Source organism: Microplitis mediator, chromosome 1, assembly GCF_029852145.1.
Source record: "Microplitis mediator isolate UGA2020A chromosome 1, iyMicMedi2.1, whole genome shotgun sequence".
NCBI lineage: Eukaryota > Metazoa > Arthropoda > Insecta > Hymenoptera > Braconidae > Microplitis > Microplitis mediator.
Window position 1 is genome coordinate 13,814,130 of NC_079969.1, and position 24,652 is coordinate 13,838,781.

Here is a 24,652-nt window from a genome sequence, read left to right on the forward strand (position 1 = left end):
TGAATTTAATTACGTAATACTAAAATCTCGGATTGACAAGCTAGTGCTGAGTAAGTGTGGTTATATGTATAGACCGAGTTGCAGATATGTATTACATTTGAAGTCTGCTTAAAGTTTGTGTATATTCATATTGTAACATGAGGAAAATTCGACATCGACCCGTGGTTTGAAAATTATTTGAAATAATAAATAATTATCCGGTGAGCAAATTTTAGTGACCTCTAGCATCGAAAATTCTGACTTTGACCGAGCAAACGATCCAACGCATGGATTGAAACGAGAGATCCGGGATAGACGCCGAACTGAACGGCCACGTTTTTTTGTATTCGAACAATTCGACTCCGACCAATTTCGATCCCGACGATTGAACAACGCGATTTACGACTAAAACGACCAATCCGAGTTTTGATCAACGACTAGTTAAATTAATTGATCACGACAATTAATTTCGACCGACAATAACCGACTCCGTGAACAAGTGAACAAGCCGAAGCCTCGGCCCGAGAGTGGCTAATGGCACACTCCCGTGCTGGCACGGGGCACGGGTTTTTGGTCATTTTTCCTCCATTTTTACGCATGCGCACGGGTCACTTTGTAAATGACCCGTAATTTGACCGCACCCGTGCCCACATGCGCACAGCCCATTCAACGCTGGCGCACACTAGTTATTTGACAAAGGCGCGAAAAAAATTACTAGATTCAAATTACGATACTAATCGAAATAAATTAAGTAATCAATTTCTAAATCAATAAATAAAATAATAAATCAATACATAAATAATTCAATAAATAAATAATTTAATAAATTAATAATTAAAAAAACGAATTAATAAATAAATAAAAGAATAAATGCATAAATCAATAAATCAATAATTAAATAAATAGAGAAATGACTCAATAAATAAATCAATAAATAAATAAAAGAATAAATAAATAAATAAATAATTCAATAAATCAATAATTAACAAAACGAATTAATAAATAAATTAATAAACCAATCAATAATTTTATAATTACATCGATAAATAAATAAAAGAATAAATGAATAAATAAATAAATCAATAAATCAATAATTAAATAAATAGAGAAATGAATCAATAAATAAATCAATAATAAATAAAAGAATAAATAAATAAATAAATATATAAATAAATAAATTAATTAATAAATCAATAAATAAATAAATCAATAATTAAATAAATAAAGAAATGAATTAATAAATAAATATAGAAATGAATCAATAAATTAATTATTTAGTCAATAAATGAATAATTAAGTAATAAATAATTGAATCAATAAATCCATAAATAAATCAAAAAATAAATGAATAACCAGAAAGTCATTAGATTCAATTAAGTTAAGTATAAAATAAATGATATTTTATTTCAAATTAATCGAAAATGATTTTATCATCATTAGATGCAATAAAAACATTTTTTTTTATATTGTTATTGAAATTACGTGATTGTATTATTGTTTTTTATACACATTGCCATTTGGCTGTTGCCTTGGCATATGAACTTAGTAAATAAAATAAAAAATTAAAAACATTAAATATATCTTTGACTTTTAATATAAAAATAAAATAGATATCTTTATTAATTAAAAAAAGTTATTCAATTTTGATTCAAAATTCTTATTGCAGAGAAGATAATAACTAAATAATCATTTAGCTTTACCAATAATGATATATGATCCTGAAATTAGCCGACACCTGAAATTTTTTTTAAATTAAGAATTCTATAATTTAATAAAACATTTTTCTTTGGAATTCAAAAAAATACTCCCGTTCATTTTTTTATAAATTTGAAGAATTACCATTTTAGTTCAGAGAAAAAATAATTATCTTCGTTATAATTCAAAAATAAAATTCTAATTCCTGAAATTAGCCGATATCTGACATTTTTTAAATAAAAAATTATATAACTTTTGAACATGATTTATTTTGAAATTGTTATATTGGTTTATCACTTTAAAATAAACAATCGAAATATTAATTTTCAAATTATAACGTGAATGTATATTTTTCGTGCAACTAAGAAATTATTCGTTTAAATTACAGAAAAATAAACACGAGTAATTTTTTAGTTATAAAAAAAATCATGTGTTTCAAAAGTTACATAATTTTTAATTTTAAAATTGAAATTTTTAAAAATGTAAAAATATTTGTGTAGATTTAAAAAAATGTTAAACAAATCGAACAAGCTCTTTATGTGTTAATAAATCTATGACCTAGAAATAAATGTTGACAAATTTGATTTTTTAATTACAACGAAGATAATTATTTTTTTTACTAAACTAGAACAAGGTCTTCAATGATGCACATAAATTTTTAATAAATAATAATGAATTATACTAAGCTTACACTCATTAAAAACTTCAATCGAAACTGTTTAAAAATTTTGGATTGGAAATTTCTGATAGACTTTTAATCAAATTCACTTGGTAAATATCTAAAAAAAAATTTTATTTTCTAATCAAAATTTTTTCAATCAGATTTAATTAGAAAATAATAAAATATATTACGCAATGATATAACAATGAAAATAAGTATAATTTTATTAATTATTTTATAAAATAACATTGTTTCATAGTTGTTTATAATTACATTAATTATTATTATGTTATTTTTTTAGTTAAATAAAGTAAATCGTATTTTACATTAAATAGAATTATTTGTGGTTTTAATTTTTTTTTACATATTTACAAGTAGTTTTCAAAAAACCACTTGGACGGCCACTGAATCTGATCTTGGACGGCATTTGTAAAACATTTATTGATACGTTTTTTTCGACGTTAGCCGTTTCTGAATTATCTAATGACAACTCATCATTTTCTTGATCTTTAATTGATAAATCATTAAAACTTCTATCCAAAACACTAATTTCATCAGTAGTTATAATTTTAACTTCTTTTCCGTCTGAAAAAAATTTAGTGAGTTGATTTAGTGTGGACAACTGTTTATTGAATTTGGCGCCACATGATAAACTAATTATGTTCAATAGTTTAGAACATGGTTCAGCTAATATTTTACGTTTCTCACTAACTGTTAATGTTTTTTTATTTTTTATTTTTTTCGCTGTTACTGTGTACTTCGTTTTATTATGATCAAGCTCAATAGTATTATTATTATTGTCCTTATCATTGTTATCATTATCATCAGTATAGTCATCATTATTATCAATATCTTTATTTACATTATCGTCATTGGAATCATTACAATTATTACTAATCGAAGAAGCAGGATCAGTCGTTTTATAAGTTTCTAGTAAATAAGATTTTTTCCACCTATCAGCGTATAAGCAATCTTCGTAAAATTGCATTTGAAAGAGTTTTCTTACAGCAAAGATGTGTTTGCATGGCAAGTGTTCAGATTTCCACAATTTACATTGACATGACGTAGGTGTAGCAACGAAGAATTCTGAACCATTAATGGTGCATTCCTTGGTATTTTCATCACTATAAAAAATGTTCACTTTGTTAACTTTTTTTATCTCCTGTAACACTTTCTCATATGCAAATTTTGTTAATGAATCTATAAACTTTTGTTCTGAACTATCTCTGTCATAATTAGTATTTAATCTCTTAATGAATTCTACTGCCGTTCTATTGTCGCTTTCTCTTTTATGCGAATGATACCACTCAAATAAATTTTGAATCATTACTTTTATTGGTGAATTTTTCTTTACTACTTGCTTAATTTTGGCGTTTAAAGATTCAGTTCTATTGTTGGTATCGTTTCCAAGATTGTTCTCCATCATGCTGTATACAGTCCATTCTTCCTTGATACTGTGCCAATTAACATTGTAATAGTCAAGTAAGTCAGGTGGAAAGGTATTTCGGAATTCATCATACAAGACGGTAATTTTCTTCCGAACGACTGTATGCAAGCTTCTCCAAGATTTCCATAGCTTTTATTTTTTGTCTTTCCGTGAGCTTCATTTGAGAACTATTTATAACTTTTTTGAATGTTTTTAATGTGTGGAACAAACAAATATAAATTGGTATGCCCGGAAATTCTTCTCTTAACACTGTACGCTCTGTTAAATCTTTGTCACTCATAAAACATTTAATGTTGTTACGATCTTCTCCAACTTCACGCTTAAATACTTGGATCATCCACTGCAACGTATCCCGCTCTTCTGTAGCCAATAAACCCATACCAGCGATTTGTCCTCGACCTTTAGAATCTTCTACTACTAATAACATAAGAGTCAAATTACGGTCGGTTAATTTATAGGTTCCATCCATCATAACTATTGATGGCCACCGTTAAAAATCGTCCCTCATTTCCTGTGTGGAAAAATATAATCCTTTACATTGATTATCGTCACATTGATATATATCAACATTTGCCTCTGGAAAAAAAATTATTTTATTTTAACTTATAATCTTTAAAAATTTTAAATAATCTAGTGTATCGTTGGACTTTCATTGATTTGATTCAAAGATGCTTTTTAGAAAGATTCAGATATAAATAATACTTAATCAATCTTAAGCATAAAATATTTTTTTAGATTCATATTAACATTACACTTCTCATTATTCGTATTCACATAATAAAATTTAAAAATCAGTAGTCACTTAATATATTTACGAGCAAATCTGCAGTCTTTACGTAATTGGCAGAGCACTACTTAATTTCTTAAATATGATTAAAATTTAATTGTTTATGAGAGCCTTATCAATTTACTCTCAGATGATTTTGTTATTTTTATTATAACCCTCGCAGATTTGAATCACAGTGGAAACACCGTGTATCCCTGATTAAAAAAAGCGATTTAAAACGATTCGAAATAAAAAATTTTAAATACTTTTGAATGCTTTTGAATACCTTGAATACTTTTGAATCCCTCTTCTTATGGGCATTTAACATTGCAAATCGTTTTAAATCACTTTTTTTAATCAGGGATACTTGGTGGTGAAATGGAACAAACCCACCGTGTAACTACCGTGATTCAAATCTGCGAGGGAATTTAAATTATAAATTTAACACGATAAATCTTCCCATCAACTCACAAATTTACTGATGTTAATAATTGTATAATCTTAGTATTCTTAAAAGGAATAAACAATTACTGAAATTTTTGTTTGTCACTTAATATATTTTTTTTTGCCTAAAATATATCAACTACGATGAAATCGAATTAGAATCAAGAAAAATTTACTATAGCCAAGAATACCATTGTAAAGAAAAAATTTTTCTGGTTCAATAATATTGTTTTAAATTTTAGCTAGTGAAATAATTTTAATGTAATAGAATTCTTTAAAAGTATTCGATTCTAAGCTATTTACAAAATACTATGTGTAAAATTCTCTTGAATGAGTTCATTTCATGGCCATATTTTTCTTAATTATTTTATAAATAGTTAATTTCCATTTGTCAAATTGATATTATATCTTACCAAATTCATTGCGAAGTATGTCAACTATTGTTGCTAAATTATGGATGTCCGAGTGTGTCAATTTTGATTTTAAATTATGAAGAGTTTTTAAAGGAACTTTTTTCTTATATCGATCTTCTATCATGTTTTGGATTTTTTTTTTATTTGCATCAAGGATTAAATAGTTTGAAATTTCTGCTTTTTGTGAAAGAGTCAGCTGCCGGTTCTCGGGGAGGAATTCAAAAAAATGCTGAAAAAATTAATAACTTATAGCACGATTGACGATTAAAGCATCTCATCATCGTGAATTATTAAAAATTTACAATGATATCAGCGATAAATAAATTGTAAGCACTTAAAAAAGTATTACTTACGCTCGATTCCGGATGATTTTCATGATTTAAATTCAGACTTACAATTTCTAAGAATTCATAATTCACAAGTTTGATGTGAATTCTGGCAGGACAACCAACTTGAAAAGTGCTGTATGAATCAATAAATAATTAATACAAAAAAAAAATTAATCAATATAAATACAAATTAAAAATATTTATAAAAATGAGTAGAAATATTACGTTCCATTACCTTGTTTTTCGTTGTGTCGTTTTAGATTTTTTACGATCACTAAACTTGCAGTAATATTTAATAAATTGGTATGTGAATTGGTCAGCGAGTTCTTTATTAACTGATGGACAGTTACTTAATTTACGGCTGTTTCGAGTCACAAATATTTGTTTTTGAGTTGTTTGATGTTGTTGCAAGTAAGATTCAAATTCGAGGAAGCTACCAAATTTTTGGCCTTTATATAATGAAGTATTATCATTAACTTGTTTTTGATCTTCCATCATCTGTATAAAAATTTGTACATAACTTTGATTACAATATAATTGTATATTAGCATATAAATTAAATGGTATTTATTTATTTATTTATTTATTTATTTATGACCCAGCAGCTTGCGCCAGTAACAGGGTCATATGTAAACCGCAAATCTTTTAAGTTCATATTAATTTTGAATTGTAATATCTTTAGCATCAACAATCTATCTCATGTAACAATAAGTATATATAGATCCAAACTATCTTTGACTAATCATTAACACGATTAAAGTTGACACACAATTGAAAAATAATGAAAGACATCGACTAGCTATCTCTGTACTAACGTTTATCAATTGTTAATTGTTGTATACTTACACAATGTTTCATCATGAATTAGCGTCTGGATTTATACATATTATTCGATTATTGTGTTCGTGATTAGAATATTTAATGTTATGAAATAATTGATTCTAATGTACTTACTTGAATTTTTTTCATTGATTTAAGAATATATTATTGAAAACGTCTATAAGAATTCACGGAGAAATCTGTCACATAAACGTATACACTTTTTTATGAAGTATAAATCACGCAATCATATATTGGAATATGTCTTTGTTTTTTAATATATATATATATATACATATATATATTTAACATACATGTAGCCTATAATATATTGAACATTTTAAATCTCCAACTAATGCGACTTATTTCTTTGGTTGTATCTACATTCAATGTGGCCAACTTAATTAATTTTTACAATCGGAAGGTAGTAGATCGACACATTTATATACCATTTGTACACAGTATCCATAAACATATACATTATTAGATGTGTGAATCTATGTTATTGAAATCTATATTATCAACCGCCAGTGCTTCTGCTTTTATTCTAAATATTATACACGAGTGACTTATCAGGTTTGAGAAGTATAGTTTATGACTAATATAACTAACGAGACTTTGGACCCTTTATAACTTTAAATCTACCATTGTCAATCGAATCTCGTTTCTATTATTTTGGCATTAAACATAATAAAGTAAAACTATACATGATGAATAACAATAATCAATTATTTAATGTAAATGATTTATTCGATAGTTATGAGCAAGTTAAAAAACAATTAGAGTTGTACAGTAACACTGAGAAATATAAATTTTCTGTAAGCAATAGTAAAACATTGAGTAGTGTGTGTAACGAAGGAATGGATTACAATCCCAAATTAATATACGATGAGCGTTATTTTAAATGTAGCGTTAACCCAAAACCGACGACTTTAAAAAAATTTCAAGCGAAAAATCCAGGGTACGCATAATATTAATTTTTTTAAATTAATTTATTTTGTTAAATACCACACAGTCTTCAACAAAAATTTTATTTGTAGAGTGAATGTAGTACTGTGTCCTGCCATTTTAGTCTTAAGGACAACACAAGATAAGAAGCATTTAAAAGTTACAAAATTTGAACCCAAGCATGATCATGATCCGTCAGCTGTAAGTTTTAAAACATTAACATAAAAAATAGTATTAATAAATAAATAAACCTTCTAAATCTTTATTCAGCCTCCACGACTTCAAATCGTCAATACTTTAGCTGTTGAAAACGACATTGGACATAATGAAGATTTAGTAAGTAAAAATTATTTATGTTGTTTACAAAATCACTACAAAAATACGAATGCAGAAGTCAGCCATATTTAATAATCAATAGGGTTAGTCGTTTAAACATTTTTATCTGTTTAGAGCCGTGAAAATTATCCTACAGCACCCTCCACTTCTCATGTTGAAATAATTGATCAACCATTACCAATATATGAATCGATAAATCGACAAGATAATAACCTGCAGCCAATAGTCGTCGAGTCAAATGATCACCAAAATCCAGATTCAATAGATGTAAGTCCCAAAATATAAAATTGCTTAACTTTTTATTTTTTATGTTAAGTGTTAATTACTGATACAGGTGACTGTATCAATGATAAAATTAGATATATTTTTTGTTGTTGCAATATCGAAAATTGTTAGTCTTCCATATACGACAATTTGTTTCAAAAATAAAGCTATGTAGCTTCAATACATTTATAGTGCATTTAAAAGAAGGCTTCTAATATATTTTTAACGTGAAAATTTTTTCATTTTAGTTTTATCTGTATAACTTGATTATTTAACGGATAACAATAAAGTAAGTAGTATAATCGGGTATCCCTCAAACTCTGTGGTCTCGAATATGATACTTACTACTTAAATTAACTTTTGAAAGTAGTTTTTACGATCTGCAAGAATAATTAACTCTAAAGAAGTTTATAAACATCAAATTTAACTGTTGTTACTAACTTATATTAAGTACTTGGATTTCCTCACAAAATTGAAATTTGTTTTTAAGCTTACAAAAATTAGTTTTTTTTATTTTTTATTTATTTCGGATAAATTATTATTGTAGCACGTGAAATATCGTAATCATATCAAAAGGACAATTTTTTATTCCAATTTTGAAAGGTGGCACTCGCTGTTTGAATTTTCCCATGCTGTTAGCATGGGAATGTTATTTTTTTTCAACTTCCCGCTAAGAACATTAAAAATTTTCAAAAAAAAAAGAAAGTTATTGGTTTCGGTCCGATTTTCTAAAATCAAATTTCTAACAGATCATGACGTTTTGAGGTTCTAGAAAGCTATTCTGACTGATTTCAAGTTGATACCCGATTGTATGCGTGTATATGTGTATTACATACGTACGACGTACGCATGTATGAAAGTATGTATGTAAATATTCTATAACTTATGAACGGATCAACCGATTTTGATCTTCACGGTGGCATTCGACACGGCTTATTAATTCCTACAAGCTGTAAAGACTTGAGCTTCATCGGCACGGTGCGTTCGGAGATATTCCAAAAGTAAAATTCCCATACTATTAGCATTGGAAAATTGAAACAGCGAGCTTCACCTTTTAAAATTGAAACAAAAAATTGTCTTTTTGACAGAACTTTTTTTTCGATAGATAGAAACTATTTTTACGGCAGCGGAGAGAATGAAGAAATATCGATTTTTGTAGCACCCTAATATATATTCTAGACTGTGTCCGAAAAAAATGTTTTTTTTTTTTAATTAAATATATTTCAAAAGTTACTTTAATGAAAAACAAAATCCTCCTAAAATCTCAGCTCTGTATCTCAAAAATTGAGCTGGCGCACAGGGGGGTCTTTTTCCCATTTAAAATATGTTAAAAAAAAATTTTTTTTCTTTGGTGTAAATAACTATGTGAAAAATTTTTTTTCCGATTTTTTCCGAGAATAATTGAATTAATGAGGAAAATAATTTTTTTTTTCCTATATTTCTACGAAATTAAATTGTAATTGAAATTAAAAATTCAGGTTCATTGCATCTATGTTCTTTAGATTTATAATCCTTTAAAATAATATTAGATTACAAAGTTCCATTGATATGATTGTCTCATTTTAAGTCTAGAAAAATTAATTCGACTTCATATGTAAATCTAAATTCAGGTCCCTCATAACGCTCATAATTTTTAATCGGTGTTATAATGATCGTTTAATGTTGCATAGGTTGAAGTACTTGGATCTCAATTACAAGCTGCCAATACCTCAGTTACTAACGATCATAGTATTGATGTTCCGATTATATTTAATGAAAATTTTGAAACGTTACTATTGAAACTTCAAGTAAACATCATGGCTACACAAAATAATGAAGAGAAAAAGAAAAAAATGATCGAAATAAATAAAATGTTGGCATCTCTTGATATGAATATGAATGACTCCTGTTTACCACCGGCAACATCGAATTCTGTACTACAATCAAATATTGGATGCTTGACAATATTTTCAAGCCGTTCACGTGGACGTGGAAGAGGCAGAAGAAACCGAGTCATTGGGCTTTCTGCAAGTCAAAGGTCAACAAAATGCAATTCATTTCAAAACCTGAAAAATACCACTAAAGTAATTGAAATTCTATCATTGATAATAAAAGATAAAAGTGTAATAAACCGAATTGTCTTAGGCTATAAAAAAATCAATCACAACGATTTGATTCATCTGCAGCCTGGCAATATTTGTGATGCTTTGGCAAGCGAGATAATCACTGACGATATTATCGAAAAATTTTTTGAACCAGATGCTTATGCAAATTACAAAAATATAATAAAAATGAAATGCAACAGTGATGATTGGCAGTGCAAAATTTGTGGAAGTAACTTAAACACTGACTACAGCGTAGAGTGTGATCGATGCCTTTTTTGGAGTCATTGGAGATGCGTTAGCCTAACTGAGGAACCTTTAAACGAGTGGTTTTGTCCACATTGTAAGAAGTAATTTAAGTTATAGCAAAAAACAAATAATTCTATTTAATATAAAATACGATTCACTTTATTTAACTAAAAATATAACATAATAATAATTAATGTAATTATAAACAACTATGAAACAATGTTATTTTATAAAATAATTAATAAAATTATACTTATTTTCATTGTTATATCATTGCGTAATATATTTTATTATTTTCTAATTAAATCTGATTGAAAAAATTTTGATTAGAAAATAAAATTTTTTTTTAGATATTTACCAAGTGAATTTGATTAAAAGTCTATCAGAAATTTCCAATCCAAAATTTTTAAACAGTTTCGATTGAAGTTTTTAATGAGTGTAAGCTTAGTATAATTCATTATTATTTATTAAAAATTTATGTGCATCATTGAAGACCTTGTTCTAGTTTAGTAAAAAAAATAATTATCTTCGTTGTAATTAAAAAATCAAATTTGTCAACATTTATTTCTAGGTCATAGATTTATTAACACATAAAGAGCTTGTTCGATTTGTTTAACATTTTTTTAAATCTACACAAATATTTTTACATTTTTAAAAATTTCAATTTTAAAATTAAAAATTATGTAACTTTTGAAACAGATGATTTTTTTTATAACTAAAAAATTACTCGTGTTTATTTTTCTGTAATTTAAACGAATAATTTCTTAGTTGCACGAAAAATATACATTCACGTTATAATTTGAAAATTAATATTTCGATTGTTTATTTTAAAGTGATAAACCAATATAACAATTTCAAAATAAATCATGTTCAAAAGTTATATAATTTTTTATTTAAAAAATGTCAGATATCGGCTAATTTCAGGAATTAGAATTTTATTTTTGAATTATAACGAAGATAATTATTTTTTCTCTGAACTAAAATGGTAATTCTTCAAATTTATAAAAAAATGAACGGGAGTATTTTTTTGAATTCCAAAGAAAAATGTTTTATTAAATTATAGAATTCTTAATTTAAAAAAAATTTCAGGTGTCGGCTAATTTCAGGATCATATATCATTATTGGTAAAGCTAAATGATTATTTAGTTATTATCTTCTCTGCAATAAGAATTTTGAATCAAAATTGAATAACTTTTTTTAATTAATAAAGATATCTATTTTATTTTTATATTAAAAGTCAAAGATATATTTAATGTTTTTAATTTTTTATTTTATTTACTAAGTTCATATGCCAAGGCAACAGCCAAATGGCAATGTGTATAAAAAACAATAATACAATCACGTAATTTCAATAACAATATAAAAAAAAATGTTTTTATTGCATCTAATGATGATAAAATCATTTTCGATTAATTTGAAATAAAATATCATTTATTTTATACTTAACTTAATTGAATCTAATGACTTTCTGGTTATTCATTTATTTTTTGATTTATTTATGGATTTATTGATTCAATTATTTATTACTTAATTATTCATTTATTGACTAAATAATTAATTTATTGATTCATTTCTATATTTATTTATTAATTCATTTCTTTATTTATTTAATTATTGATTTATTTATTTATTGATTTATTAATTAATTTATTTATTTATATATTTATTTATTTATTTATTCTTTTATTTATTATTGATTTATTTATTGATTCATTTCTCTATTTATTTAATTATTGATTTATTGATTTATTTATTTATTCATTTATTCTTTTATTTATTTATCGATGTAATTATAAAATTATTGATTGGTTTATTAATTTATTTATTAATTCGTTTTTTTAATTATTGATTTATTGAATTATTTATTTATTTATTTATTCTTTTATTTATTTATTGATTTATTTATTGAGTCATTTCTCTATTTATTTAATTATTGATTTATTGATTTATGCATTTATTCTTTTATTTATTTATTAATTCGTTTTTTTAATTATTAATTTATTAAATTATTTATTTATTGAATTATTTATGTATTGATTTATTATTTTATTTATTGATTTAGAAATTGATTACTTAATTTATTTCGATTAGTATCGTAATTTGAATCTAGTAATTTTTTTCGCGCCTTTGTCAAATAACTAGTGTGCGCCAGCGTTGAATGGGCTGTGCGCATGTGGGCACGGGTGCGGTCAAATTACGGGTCATTTACAAAGTGACCCGTGCGCATGCGTAAAAATGGAGGAAAAATGACCAAAAACCCGTGCCCCGTGCCAGCACGGGAGTGTGCCATTAGCCACTCTCCGGCCCGAAACCTGAACAACGTGTTCTAGTGAATTTAGTAGTGAACAAGTGAACCGCGTTCGTGTTATAATTATTAATTAATAATTAATTACGCGTAAAAATTATATGATCGTGCAATTTAACGTGTTACCGAAATAAAATATTATTTTATATTTTATTTTATTTCAATCGAGCAATTCTGAGAATCACGGATTATCTGTGTCTCATTCGCAACAGCAGTCTTGTCACCTCGACGTGTAAGAATACTCTGACGTCATTCGTCACGTATTTCGTTAATACTTTCGCTGTATGTGTGTCTCCAGACAATAAACGTATTTTATTTTATTTTGATAACCGAATGTGTTTTCCCGAGCAATGAACTAATTGTGTTTTCGACCAACTACGATTTTTTTTTGATCATTTTGTTTATATCGAGTCAAGCCGACAACGGCATTTATATTTTTTTGTAACCGATAACTTTCTTTGTGATACCGATCAATTTATTATTTTGTTTATTCAATATACGATTGATTATTTTGTTTAATTCCGATCAATTATTTATCGTAATCTTAAGTGCCTGACCTTTCCCCGATCCGCCACCCTGAGTCGACCTTTTTGATAATTGTTTATTTGGTGATTATAAAGTCACCTGGCGCCCAACTTAATTATTTTTGAACAAGGTAGCCAAAAACAGTAAGTGTATTCGGACTTCACTCCGGTAGATCCCCGGTGGTGAAAAACCCGTTACAATATATAGATGTATATATATATATATATATATATATATATATATATATATATATATATATATAGTGCAGGTACTCTTAAAATATTGTAAATAATGAAAGGAATAATTTCATAACATGAAATAGTTGCGAAATTTTAAAATTATTTTGTTTACTATAGAATAAAACTAATGGGATTGGATTATAATGTGAAACGCATAAGTTATCGGGAATGAAAAAAAATTTTCTACTTTTCTTGATTCCATTCAAATTTTAAAGGATATAAAATTAATGAAAGAAACAATCAAAACTTTAAGTTTAAGGACAAAAATTAAACTTTCTTCAACAAGCATTAAGATTACTTTTATAGAAATCGTCAATGAGTTTTAGTCTTAAAGTTATATGAACTTTAACATTGAAAAAAAAACTGATCTTTCCAAAAAATCGTGGAAATTTCTAAGATCCATAACTTCCAAACCAATCGACATTACAATAATTTGTGGAGCAATCATCAAACACTGAATCCAAAGGGCCGGTATGGGTTTCGTAACCTATGAGGAATTGTAATATGCCTTATCCAAGAAAAAACTAAGTAAATTGTTATTTTTTATCACTGAATCGTTCGAGCTGAGTAACCGATTTTGATGTTTGAGACCACACTTGACATTAAAATAGAAGTAACTAGAAAACAATGCAGAATTTAAAAAAAATTTATCAAAAATAATCTGTAGGAAATAAAATTGTCTACAAAAACACTTCCATGACATTTTATGATAAGTCCGATAGTTTCACAGAAAAAGTAAAAAAATCTCGAAATTTACTCTAACTTGACGTCGAGCTCCAATAACTTTTGAACAGATGGATTTATCAAAAAATGATAAAAGACTTTTTTGTAGAGCGTTCAATTTCCTACAAAAATGTGTGCTTGGCTTATTCGTACAATGAGCCATTGCCGAGGTAAAAAATTCCAAACTAAAAAATAATTGTTTCTCATGTTATTTAAGCGGGAAATCGAATTTTTTAATGCGCTAAGCTCCTCATTGACTTATAATTTTTTTTCAAGCGGTAATATTTTTTTGTTCTATGAATTGTTAGTTTTTCATCTCGGACAGAAAAAAAAAATCGCCTAAATATGAAATACCCTATTACCCGTATAACAATCTTTTTCAATTCTTAAACAAGTCTGCACTCAAGATCGACAGGTGCTAGTGTCTTTTTCTACGTATGTGTCTTGCTGCAGATATTTGTAACCAGATTTAAATTGCAAGCTTAGTGCAAGCCTTACACAAGGAATTCGTGCCAGTATAACTCAATCAAAAAATTCCAAATTTTAACATAAAACTTAACTCTTTTGGGCTTGAAAAATTAGTTTGAATGATATCGGCAATGGAAAATTCTAAAAATAACAATTCACTTACTAAAATAAAAAAGTATCCGAAGTTATTAAGGCTGGGCCGCACCTAACGAAATCTCGAATTTAAGAATTCTAATTATTAATTAAATAATTATCATAATAGCAATTTTCTTAGTTTCCGACTAAAAGCAAAAGACGAACTTCCTCGGAAGATTTTCATCATCCGAGTACCATAAATATTCCGAAAGTAATTAGAATTCTTAAATTCGAGATTTCGTTAGGTGCGGTCCAGCCTTAACAAGCTCGGAGAGCTCAAACCTATATTGGCAATAATGTTTTCGAGCTGAAGGAACTCGAAAACAGCGGGAAGTTTCGGGGCTGGCCCGTAGGGTCAACCGGTTTCCAGATTTTTCGTGTTTTTTTTATATAGTAGACAATTGTATTTCTTATAAGAGCTACGATCACACAATGTAAAAAAAATATTCATCTGTAAATTTACGAACGAAAGAAAAATACTTTTTTTTTTTTCTTTAAAATTTGATTTTCCTCTTCAGTTCCATACTCTGTGTTTTTTATTTTATAAACTTGGGCATATGACATTAAAGATTTTTAATCAAAAATTCCGATTAAAGCCACTGAGTTCCGATTTAATCCGAAAGATTTGCAACTGGAATTCATTGGTTTTAATCAGGATTCATCGGTTTTATTTTCGGAATTTAAGGTCAGTTTTTCAAACCGGGTTTATTTTTATCCGGGTCAATGTTGCTAGTATACATTAATTAATAATATATAGATATGCCAGCAATAATAATTTTAACCCGGATTGAAAATCAATCCGGTTTGAGAAACTGGCCCTTAATCAGAGCTTTGGATATTGCATTCAATTTTCCTTAAAATCTCTGAATCAAAAACTAAAAAAAAAAAATTCATGTAATTATTTACGAAATACAAAACAAATAAACTGTTTCAAGTGTCTTTTATTTATTTGGTATTCTATCAATTCCATGTATTATGTATTTACACGAAAACTCGCGTGTAACCAACTTATCTTATGTAACCTGTTTTGACAGTTGACAGGGTCTTTGACAGTTGGTAAAAACTTAAAACCACCCTGATAGCTACTTTAGCTTGAAATTGACAGTAATTTGACATTGAAATTGCCTGAAATTTTCTGCCCGAATTTCCTATACAAAGTTGCCGTTAATGGAGAAAATGCCGTAGGTTGGCCGATATGTAGCTGCCATCGCTCGGCCAAGCATTGGCAATTCGTAATGGGAAGACCTCTTTGGGATAGGTTCCAATTGGAAAAGTAACCGATAGGACATATCACAATAACCCAGATCCCTATTACCTGAATTACCAATTACTAATAATCCCGATGACCCAAATTTCCAATCACCTAAAATCCCGATCACCAGTAATTTCAATTACCAATACTACCAATTACCCAAATTACCAATAACCCAAAAGTTCGATAGCTTAATTTTTCGTTAACCAGAAACATTGATGACTAGACAATCCGATTGGACAAGTTTCGTAAACTCAAAGTCGATTTCTTTCTAATCGACAGATGATACTTATTTCGAAAAGTACACTCAGTTATTATATAGATAGCCAAAAACTATTATAAAATGAAATTTCATATAAATATATTTAAATTTTAAAAATCAAAAATTTTTACGTGTTTTTTTTTAAATCATTTTTTACAATTAAATCATCAATGATAATTATTTTTTATGATAATAATGTTTATTAATATTATTTTTACTTTATCATAATTTTTATATCGTTCAGTTAAGTGATATTTACGACTTATCGTTATTTATATTCTTATATTAACGAATTACTTAAAAAAAAAATCGGTCTATAAGTTGACCCTGCGGGCCAGCCCCAAAACTTCCCGCTGTTTTCGAGCTCAACGAGCTCAAAAACACTATTGTGAATACATTTTCAAGCTCTTCGAGCTCGCAAATACTTTTGTATGCCATTGTTTTGTAAAAAACCATTTTTTAGCATTTCTTTCTTCCACGATATCTCGCGAACGAATTAACCGATTTTGATGGTTGAGGTGGCAATCGACGCGTTTTATCAAGTTCTAAAGCTGGTCGAATTTTGAAATTGATTTATTCAGCCGTTTTTGAGAAATTTCAAAAAAACCAAGGAAAAAATTTTTTTTGAATTCTTTCGTCAACGGTTTCTCTTGAACGAATAAACCGATTTTGATGGTTGAGGTGGCATTCGACGCGGCTTATAGAGTTTTAGAGCTGATTAGATTTTGGAACCAATCCATCGAGCAAATTGGAAGTTATCCAAATAAAACATTTTTAAAAAAATTTTATTTTTGAAATATCTCTGAACGCACCCTACCGATTAAGTTCAAATTTCTACGGCCTCAAGACATTAACAAGCCGCGTCGAATGACACCTCAACGATCAAAATCGGTTCATCCGTTCAAGAGTTATGAATATTTACATACATACATACGTACGTACGTACGTACGTACGTACGTACGTACGTACACACATACATACACTCGGACATCATCGTGAAATTAGTCAGGATAGCTTCCTAGGACCTCGAAACGTCGACATCTGATGGAAATTCGATTTTCGTAAATCGGACCGAAACCAATAACTTCCCGAATTTTTGAAAATTTACAATTTTCTTAGCGGGAAGTTAAAAATACATGTATACATCAACCCCATCGTCTGCAAAAATTAACAGTGTCATTTGTAAAGTGTCGCATGTGGTAAAGTGGCACCTACTGTGTTTATAACTTGTTAAAAAAAATTTTTGTATTTCATGTTAATGCACTGTATTATTCATATTTGTTATTTTTTAATAAAATATTAACAATTTAAATAATTAAGACATTTAAATATAATTATAAATTAATATAAATTTAATACGTGAATATGAATTTAAATGAAGCAATTGGTGCGACGATGGTAATTATTATTATTATTATTTATAAAATATAAAATGAATATAATGAAATAAATATATTAATAATAATAATAAAAGTGTATTTTTTTTAAAAGTAATTCGTTAATATAAGAATATAAATAACGATTAGTTGTAAATATCACTTAAGTTAACGATATAAAAATTATAATAAATTACAAATAATATTAATAAACATTATTATCATAAAAAATAATTATCATTGATGATTTAATTGTAAAAAATGATTTAAGAAAAAACACGTGAAAATTTTTGATTTTTAAAATTTAAATATATTTATATGAAATTTCATTTTATAATAGTTTTTGGCTATCTATATAATAACTGAGTGTACTTTTTGAAATAAGTATCATCTGTCGATTAGAAAGAAATCGACTTTGAGTTTACGAAACCTGTCCAATCGGATTGTCTAGTCATCAATGTTTCTGGTTAACGAAAAATTAAGCTATCGAACTTTTGGGTTATTGGTAATTTGGGTAATTGGTAGTATTGGTAATTGAAATTACTGGTGATCGGGATTTTAGGTGATTGGAAATTTGGGTCATCGGGATTATTAGTAATTGGTAATTCAGGTAATAGGGATCTGGGTTATTGGGATATGTCCTATCGGTTACTTTTCCAATTGTAACCTACCCCAAAGAGGTCTTCCCTTCGTAATGGCCCAAACCTGGTTAATTACCAGCAGCCATTTAATTTTTTATCATGATAGCGTAGTCAAATCGAAATGAATTTTTATTAAAATTTTTGAATGTATATGTGATGGCATTGCTGGTTTCATATCAGAATATGACTTCCCGTAATCCCTTTAAAGGAAACACCAGACACACGACGCTGCCGATGGGTAGCCAATGAATGGCTACTTATGACTGCCCGATTATCGGTTCGCAACTTTGGGCTACTGTTTGTGAATCAGTGGTCCATGATTGATTCTTGTTAAATGAAAAAATCTACCAATCAATTATTAATTATTCAAATAACTTGTTATTGTAGTTTCCTTTAATTAATAATTATTTATTTTTGAATTAAACTAAGTAACAATTAATAAATATTTTAATTTTTCGAATACAGTTATTTACAACTAACAATGAATATATTTTTTAGTTCGTTATCATTTGCAATCAACAACCGCAGTTTTATCATTTTACTTATAAAAATTAATTTAATTAAAAAATAAGTATAGTAAATTGTTAAAGTAAATGTCATTTTTAATAATAGTGGTAGAGTAAGATAATTAAACTGGATTCTCGATAAATAATCAATTAAATTTAATAAGCTTCATCTTTAAAAATTATGAAATTATAATCAAAATACTACGAAATTATTATTTTTTTTTCTTAATGGTTGAAAATATTAATTCAATTGCTCTATATATTTTATAAAACCGAGTGGTTGTAGCAGAATGAATAAGTAGATCATATAAAAGTATCAATTCAACATTGGTAGGTTCGTCCAGTAGTTATCATTCAGACCCAGCAATCAGAAGGACGACAGTTCACGCCCGGGTCCAGCAGAATATCCACCAAGTTTTTTTCACATCATTTACCTCCCTTAGATAATTTAAACGTTAATGATTATGAATTTTACGAGGTTAATAATAATAACAATTTTTTAAAATTAAATTTATTTGCTTGCTTGGCCGATTGCTGGCTGCCATTAATTGGCTGATAGTCGAGCGCCATTAATGGGCCGACGTTATCATTCCGGCTATAAGCCGTTTATCGGCCAATAAAAATTGCCATTGCTGAGCCATTAATCGACATTCTTGGCCTAGTAATGGCCTGATCTAGGGCCGATTTCCAAACTTTGTATGGGTTGCTGATAATTTAACAGCAAAAATTGAAAAGAAAAATTTGCGGTTAATTTTTGCGCAATTTAAAGGTAATTTTTTACTAGGAAAAAAAATTGGTAATGTTCATTCTTACCATTTCAGAAAGTAAGCAAATTTATACATAAAAACGTCTACAATTTGACGGTAAAAAAATACTTTACAATTTTTCAAGTCAAATTAACAATAAATTGACATAAAAATTTGCCTGAAAATTTACGACAAATTTTTTCTAGTCAACTTTTAAAGTAAATTTGCATTCTAACTCAGGTAGTGAATTTACGTAAAATTATATAGCAATTGTCGTCAAAAACGGAAAAGTCTGAAGTTGACAGACATTTGACGAAATATTCAAGGAAACTTTTGGAAAGTAAACTTTTGCTAAAGCAAACTGCTATTAGAATTAATTCAATTTAATTAAAAATTACTTAAACAGATGGGATAATTTTCTAGAATATGGAAATATTTGACCGTTAACTAAAATTTTTGAATAATTTTAATAATAAAATTCTCTGCATCTAGATAATAGAAAATAATACATTTCTGAAATTAAATAAACCGTAAGTCAAGTAAAACGTTGAATAAGAAATTATAGTTCAACCAAAAATCATTCCAACTCTCAAGGCCAATTTTGAAATCTGAAATTTCTCGAATTCGGGATTGAATAATTATCGAGAATGTATCTATAGAGGTATACATATTCACTAAATATCGTGTATATATACACTAACAATAACAATTTCATCCCGAATGAAAAAAATCTTGGATTGAAAAATTGGACCTTGGTACTAAAAGTATAATTTAATTATAATTATCAAAATTATCAATCCGAATTGAAAATAAACATTTGAAATAAAATATTTAACTCAAAAATTTGGGTCTTAAAGATTCATAATACTTTACTATTATGCTAGTTCCTGGAAACAGATAATATACGAAAATTGTGCTTGAAAAAAAAAAATTTATTTATATATCATTTAAGTGTCAATTGGGGCCAGTTTTTCAAACTGGGTTTATTTTCATCTGGTTTTCAATATTGCTAGTATTGATTATATTGATTATTAAATATACATTAATAATATATAGATAGACCAGCAATAATAATTTAAACCCAGATAAAAATAAACCCGGTTTGAAAAACTGGCCCTCAACGTTATTTAAACAAAAAATAATTTCCCATAAAAGATTTACTGGCAGTTCAATTATTCGTTCAAAATCAGTATTGATAAAGGAAAAAAACCTACTAAAACTGATTTTAAGTCATTCCTTCTACATGTATATACGACTTACATACAATATTGATGATCGTGAACCTAGCCATGTTTTGATGAATAACCCATTTAACATATCTAACGTTGACAGCTAAATTAATAAAATAAATGTGATAGCTCTTATTCATAACAAAAAAAAAAAAAAAAACACTTTCAGAGAACAAAGAAATACCAAATCTAGGGAAAAGTTTTAGCCAATCAGAAAACTTGGCTCCACCCATCTTCTATCTCTCTTTTTTAGCGAAACCAAATTCCCGGCCCTGATGATTATATATGGGGTCATATATAATTATATATGACCCCATTGTAACGGGGTGAAATTTCTGTTTTTAAAAAAAAGTTCAAATTCAAATTCAAATTCGACTCGAGCCGAAACGAGAGCGACCTCCTCCCACAACAACAGCCGATAAATGAACAGTCCACTTATCGCTGGGGTCACTGCTGTCGAGTTTTGGGGACAGTTTTGTTTTAGTCGATGTTGGCCAACCTGCGAGTGAGGGGTATGAGGCTCGGCGATTGTCGAGAGACGTTCTCTTGGTTTTTGGTATTCACCGAAGACGGATGCATTACCCGCAACTATACAATTCATATAAAGTTTCTATACATAACATCCAGTACAAGCTATTCGTACACACGCCTATTGCCAAGAGCATATAAGCCCACTGGTAAGTGGAAGCTTATTCTGGAAAATTATAAATTACTGTGGATTCCTGGAGTATTTATCTTGGAAAGTGGATATCGAGGACGGAGGACTTGGTTCTAAGAGGCGAGGATCAACACCACTATTGGAGTTTTGGCGGCTTTGGGACTGAGCTGGAAGATAGTGTGAAGTGAGTGGAGTCTTTCTTGTGAAAAATTGTTAATAGAGTCATTTAGTATTGTAATAGAGTCATTTGGTATTGTTAATAGAGTCATTGAGTAATATTATAAAATAGAGTCATTGAGAAATATCATAGAGTAGAGTCACTAAAAAATGTTTTCAAGGTCAAAATTTGTCGAGTCATATTCACCATCCATTTTAATTATTGTTCACCGTCATCATAAATTGTTGTAAGACGACCCGTCTTCAATAAATACCAGACTCATTTTCTTCTATAAAATTTCTTATTAATTATTTAAAACATTTCCCTTATAAGTATAAGTTACAGCATATCTTCTCTCTCTTAATTTTTAATTCACTGCGTGGTCCAGTCGGGGTTTACCCTCACCTGGAGATCCTGAGCATAGTTAGACGGGTTTACAAAACACCTGAAGTTTTGTACATGAGTGGGATACTTATTGCATTGAGACCACGAATGAATTCATGTAATAAGTACACCCATTACACCATACATAATTTGATCTGATCATACCTGGCTGTTATAAGCCCATATATAATCATACATGTCTATATATGATCAGATCTATTTATATATAAGTCTATACATAATTTGATCTGATCATACCTGGCTGTTATAACCCCATATATAACCATATATAAGTCTATATATGATCAGGTATATAGTTCCAATAAATATATATATATATTAAATAATATGACAATTTTTTAATATGAAAGTTATTAAATTTTTATTTTGTTAACTATCAATCAAACTTAAATCCCCAATACTTAAAAAATGTTCAAAGGTTTCGGCAGCAATTTAAAAGTATAAAGTATCAATCTCATTATTTGAGTTGTAATGCCGTAAACTTTTCTTAATTATAAGTGTAGGACAGATGAGAGGATCAGACTACAATCTATCGATAACCAAAGTTAAGCAGCATCGGCGTGGGGCATGAATTGCACGGGTGACCTCGTAGTAAAATAGTAGTCAACGGATAATAATTTTTTTTTTGTATTATTTAATTTTAACCGACATTTATATTGATGAAGACAATAAATCCTAATTAATTTACTTAATTAATAATTTCCAGATATACTAAATGAGATTCTAAAAATGACTATATTCGTTCATGCATGATTATGTATAATCATATCTGTTCATATATAAACAGATCAAGTTATGTATGATCAGACCTGGCCAATTTTTGGATCTGATCATATATAGACAACTATGCATGATCATATATGATTAGACTAAATCTTTTTTTATCGGGAAATGATAAAAAAGTTTCAGCGAAATCGAAGGGGGTCGGGTCAAAACCTCGGTGATTTGGCATGGAATACCCCATGTGTATGTATATATATATTGTAGTAATTGGTATCTTAAATTAATATCACTTATACACTACCATGATAACACACTTATATTAGAAATAATAACACCACAATTAACAGCAGCAAAAGAAAGCAAGAGCAGTATATAGTTTATTGAGATACAATGTTTGCTGTTTAGTTGTCACTATGAGACTGACTGACTTTTGTCGCGTATCTATAAAACAAGGGAAGAAGGCATTCGTTTTCTAGCTATTCAAATATTTTAAAGATCAGTTTCACATTCGTTACGATATATATATATTAAGTGGTTGAGGTGATAATATAAATTATTGAAACCAACTAATTAATTTGAACAAATGTTTTATTACATAAACGAAAGTAACACAGTGATTGTAAGTATACAGTAAAGGAAAAATGCTTGGATGCGTATATACAGTCCAGCACTCTATTACTTACTGTCTCTACGAATGTAGTAGAGATAGATAAATAAAAAAATCGATGTTCGACGGAAACTGTCGAATTTTATCGATCGCGTCACCTAGTAGCAATGCTACAGAATTCTTTTTGTTTTTTTTTTTTAATTTAATACACGATAATTAAAGTAATGGAATATTTACAAATGATATGAATGAATAAATAAATAATTAAATAGATGAATATTATAAAGTGGTGAATTATTACTTTGTAAAAAAAACTTTGAAGTAAAAAAAAAAAAATTTTAATCGCGTAAATTTTTAAATATTAAACCGGACTCGGCATTATTAATCGACGGCCAGACGTATCGTTTAGAAATCATTTTCAATGATCCTTTGACTCCAGGGTGAGCGAGCGTGTGTAGTGAATCGAACACTTTCTTTCTCAGCGGTCCTGGAACGTATGGTCGCACCGTACCTGACGCAATATCACAGTACAATGCTAAACCGTTGTCGAAATTGATTTGTCGAAGCTGCAACGCGGTTGTCTGTTGCAGCAGTTGTTGAAGCTCGAAATCTTGCTTCTGTGCATCGACAAGTTCTTCCGATGTGATATTGTCGTTGCCCGACACATGTATAATGTCAGCCGTAAATTGACCGATGAAATCCAAACGGCGGAATTGCCATGGTGAAGCTCTCTCGGTACGCTGTTTAAATGCGTGTTGGAGTGGTTTGTGATCTGTGTAGATCGTTACGTGTCTACCCTCGAAAATATGCCGGAAACGTCTCACGGCTTCGTAGATCGCGTGTAGTTCTCGATCATAAGTAGACAGTTTTTGGATCGACGGCTGTAATTTCCGGCTAAAGAAAGCCAGCGGCTGCCAGTTATTGTTTATGCGTTGCTGGAGGACGGCACCGATCCCGATTTCTGATGCATCGGTAAAAACTGCCCAATCCACGTCGGTTCTTGGATGCACGAGAATTGTTGCATCAGTAAGAGATCGTTTAGTGGCATCAAAAGCGATTTGCAAATCAGCTGTCCAGTTGACAGGATGCGATCCTTTGATTTTCGGTTCTTCCAGTACTTTCTTTAACGGCGCTATAATTTCCGCAGCGTTCTTAATAAACTTTCTGTAGAAATTGATTGTGCCGAGGAATCCACGAAGTGCTTTAACGGTTTTTGGAGGCTGGAGATTAACGATAACCTCAACTTTTTCCGGCAATGGTTTA

General features: G+C 28.5%; 2 protein-coding genes across 2 annotated transcripts in view; one reads left to right on the forward strand and one right to left on the reverse strand.

The window, feature by feature from the left end:
• LOC130677904 (synaptotagmin-7) overlaps nt 1–24,652 on the reverse strand; it is a 1,016,663-nt gene that overhangs the window by 87,887 nt on the left and 904,124 nt on the right. The window lies entirely within an intron of this gene.
• Nucleotides 7,189–10,536, forward strand: LOC130677957 (uncharacterized). The gene is made up of 5 exons (XM_057484902.1): nt 7,189–7,514; nt 7,594–7,702; nt 7,772–7,837; nt 7,952–8,104; nt 9,772–10,536. Exons 1-5 carry the CDS (start codon nt 7,261–7,263, stop codon nt 10,534–10,536), a joined length of 1,347 nt encoding a protein of 448 aa, XP_057340885.1. The 5' UTR covers nt 7,189–7,260.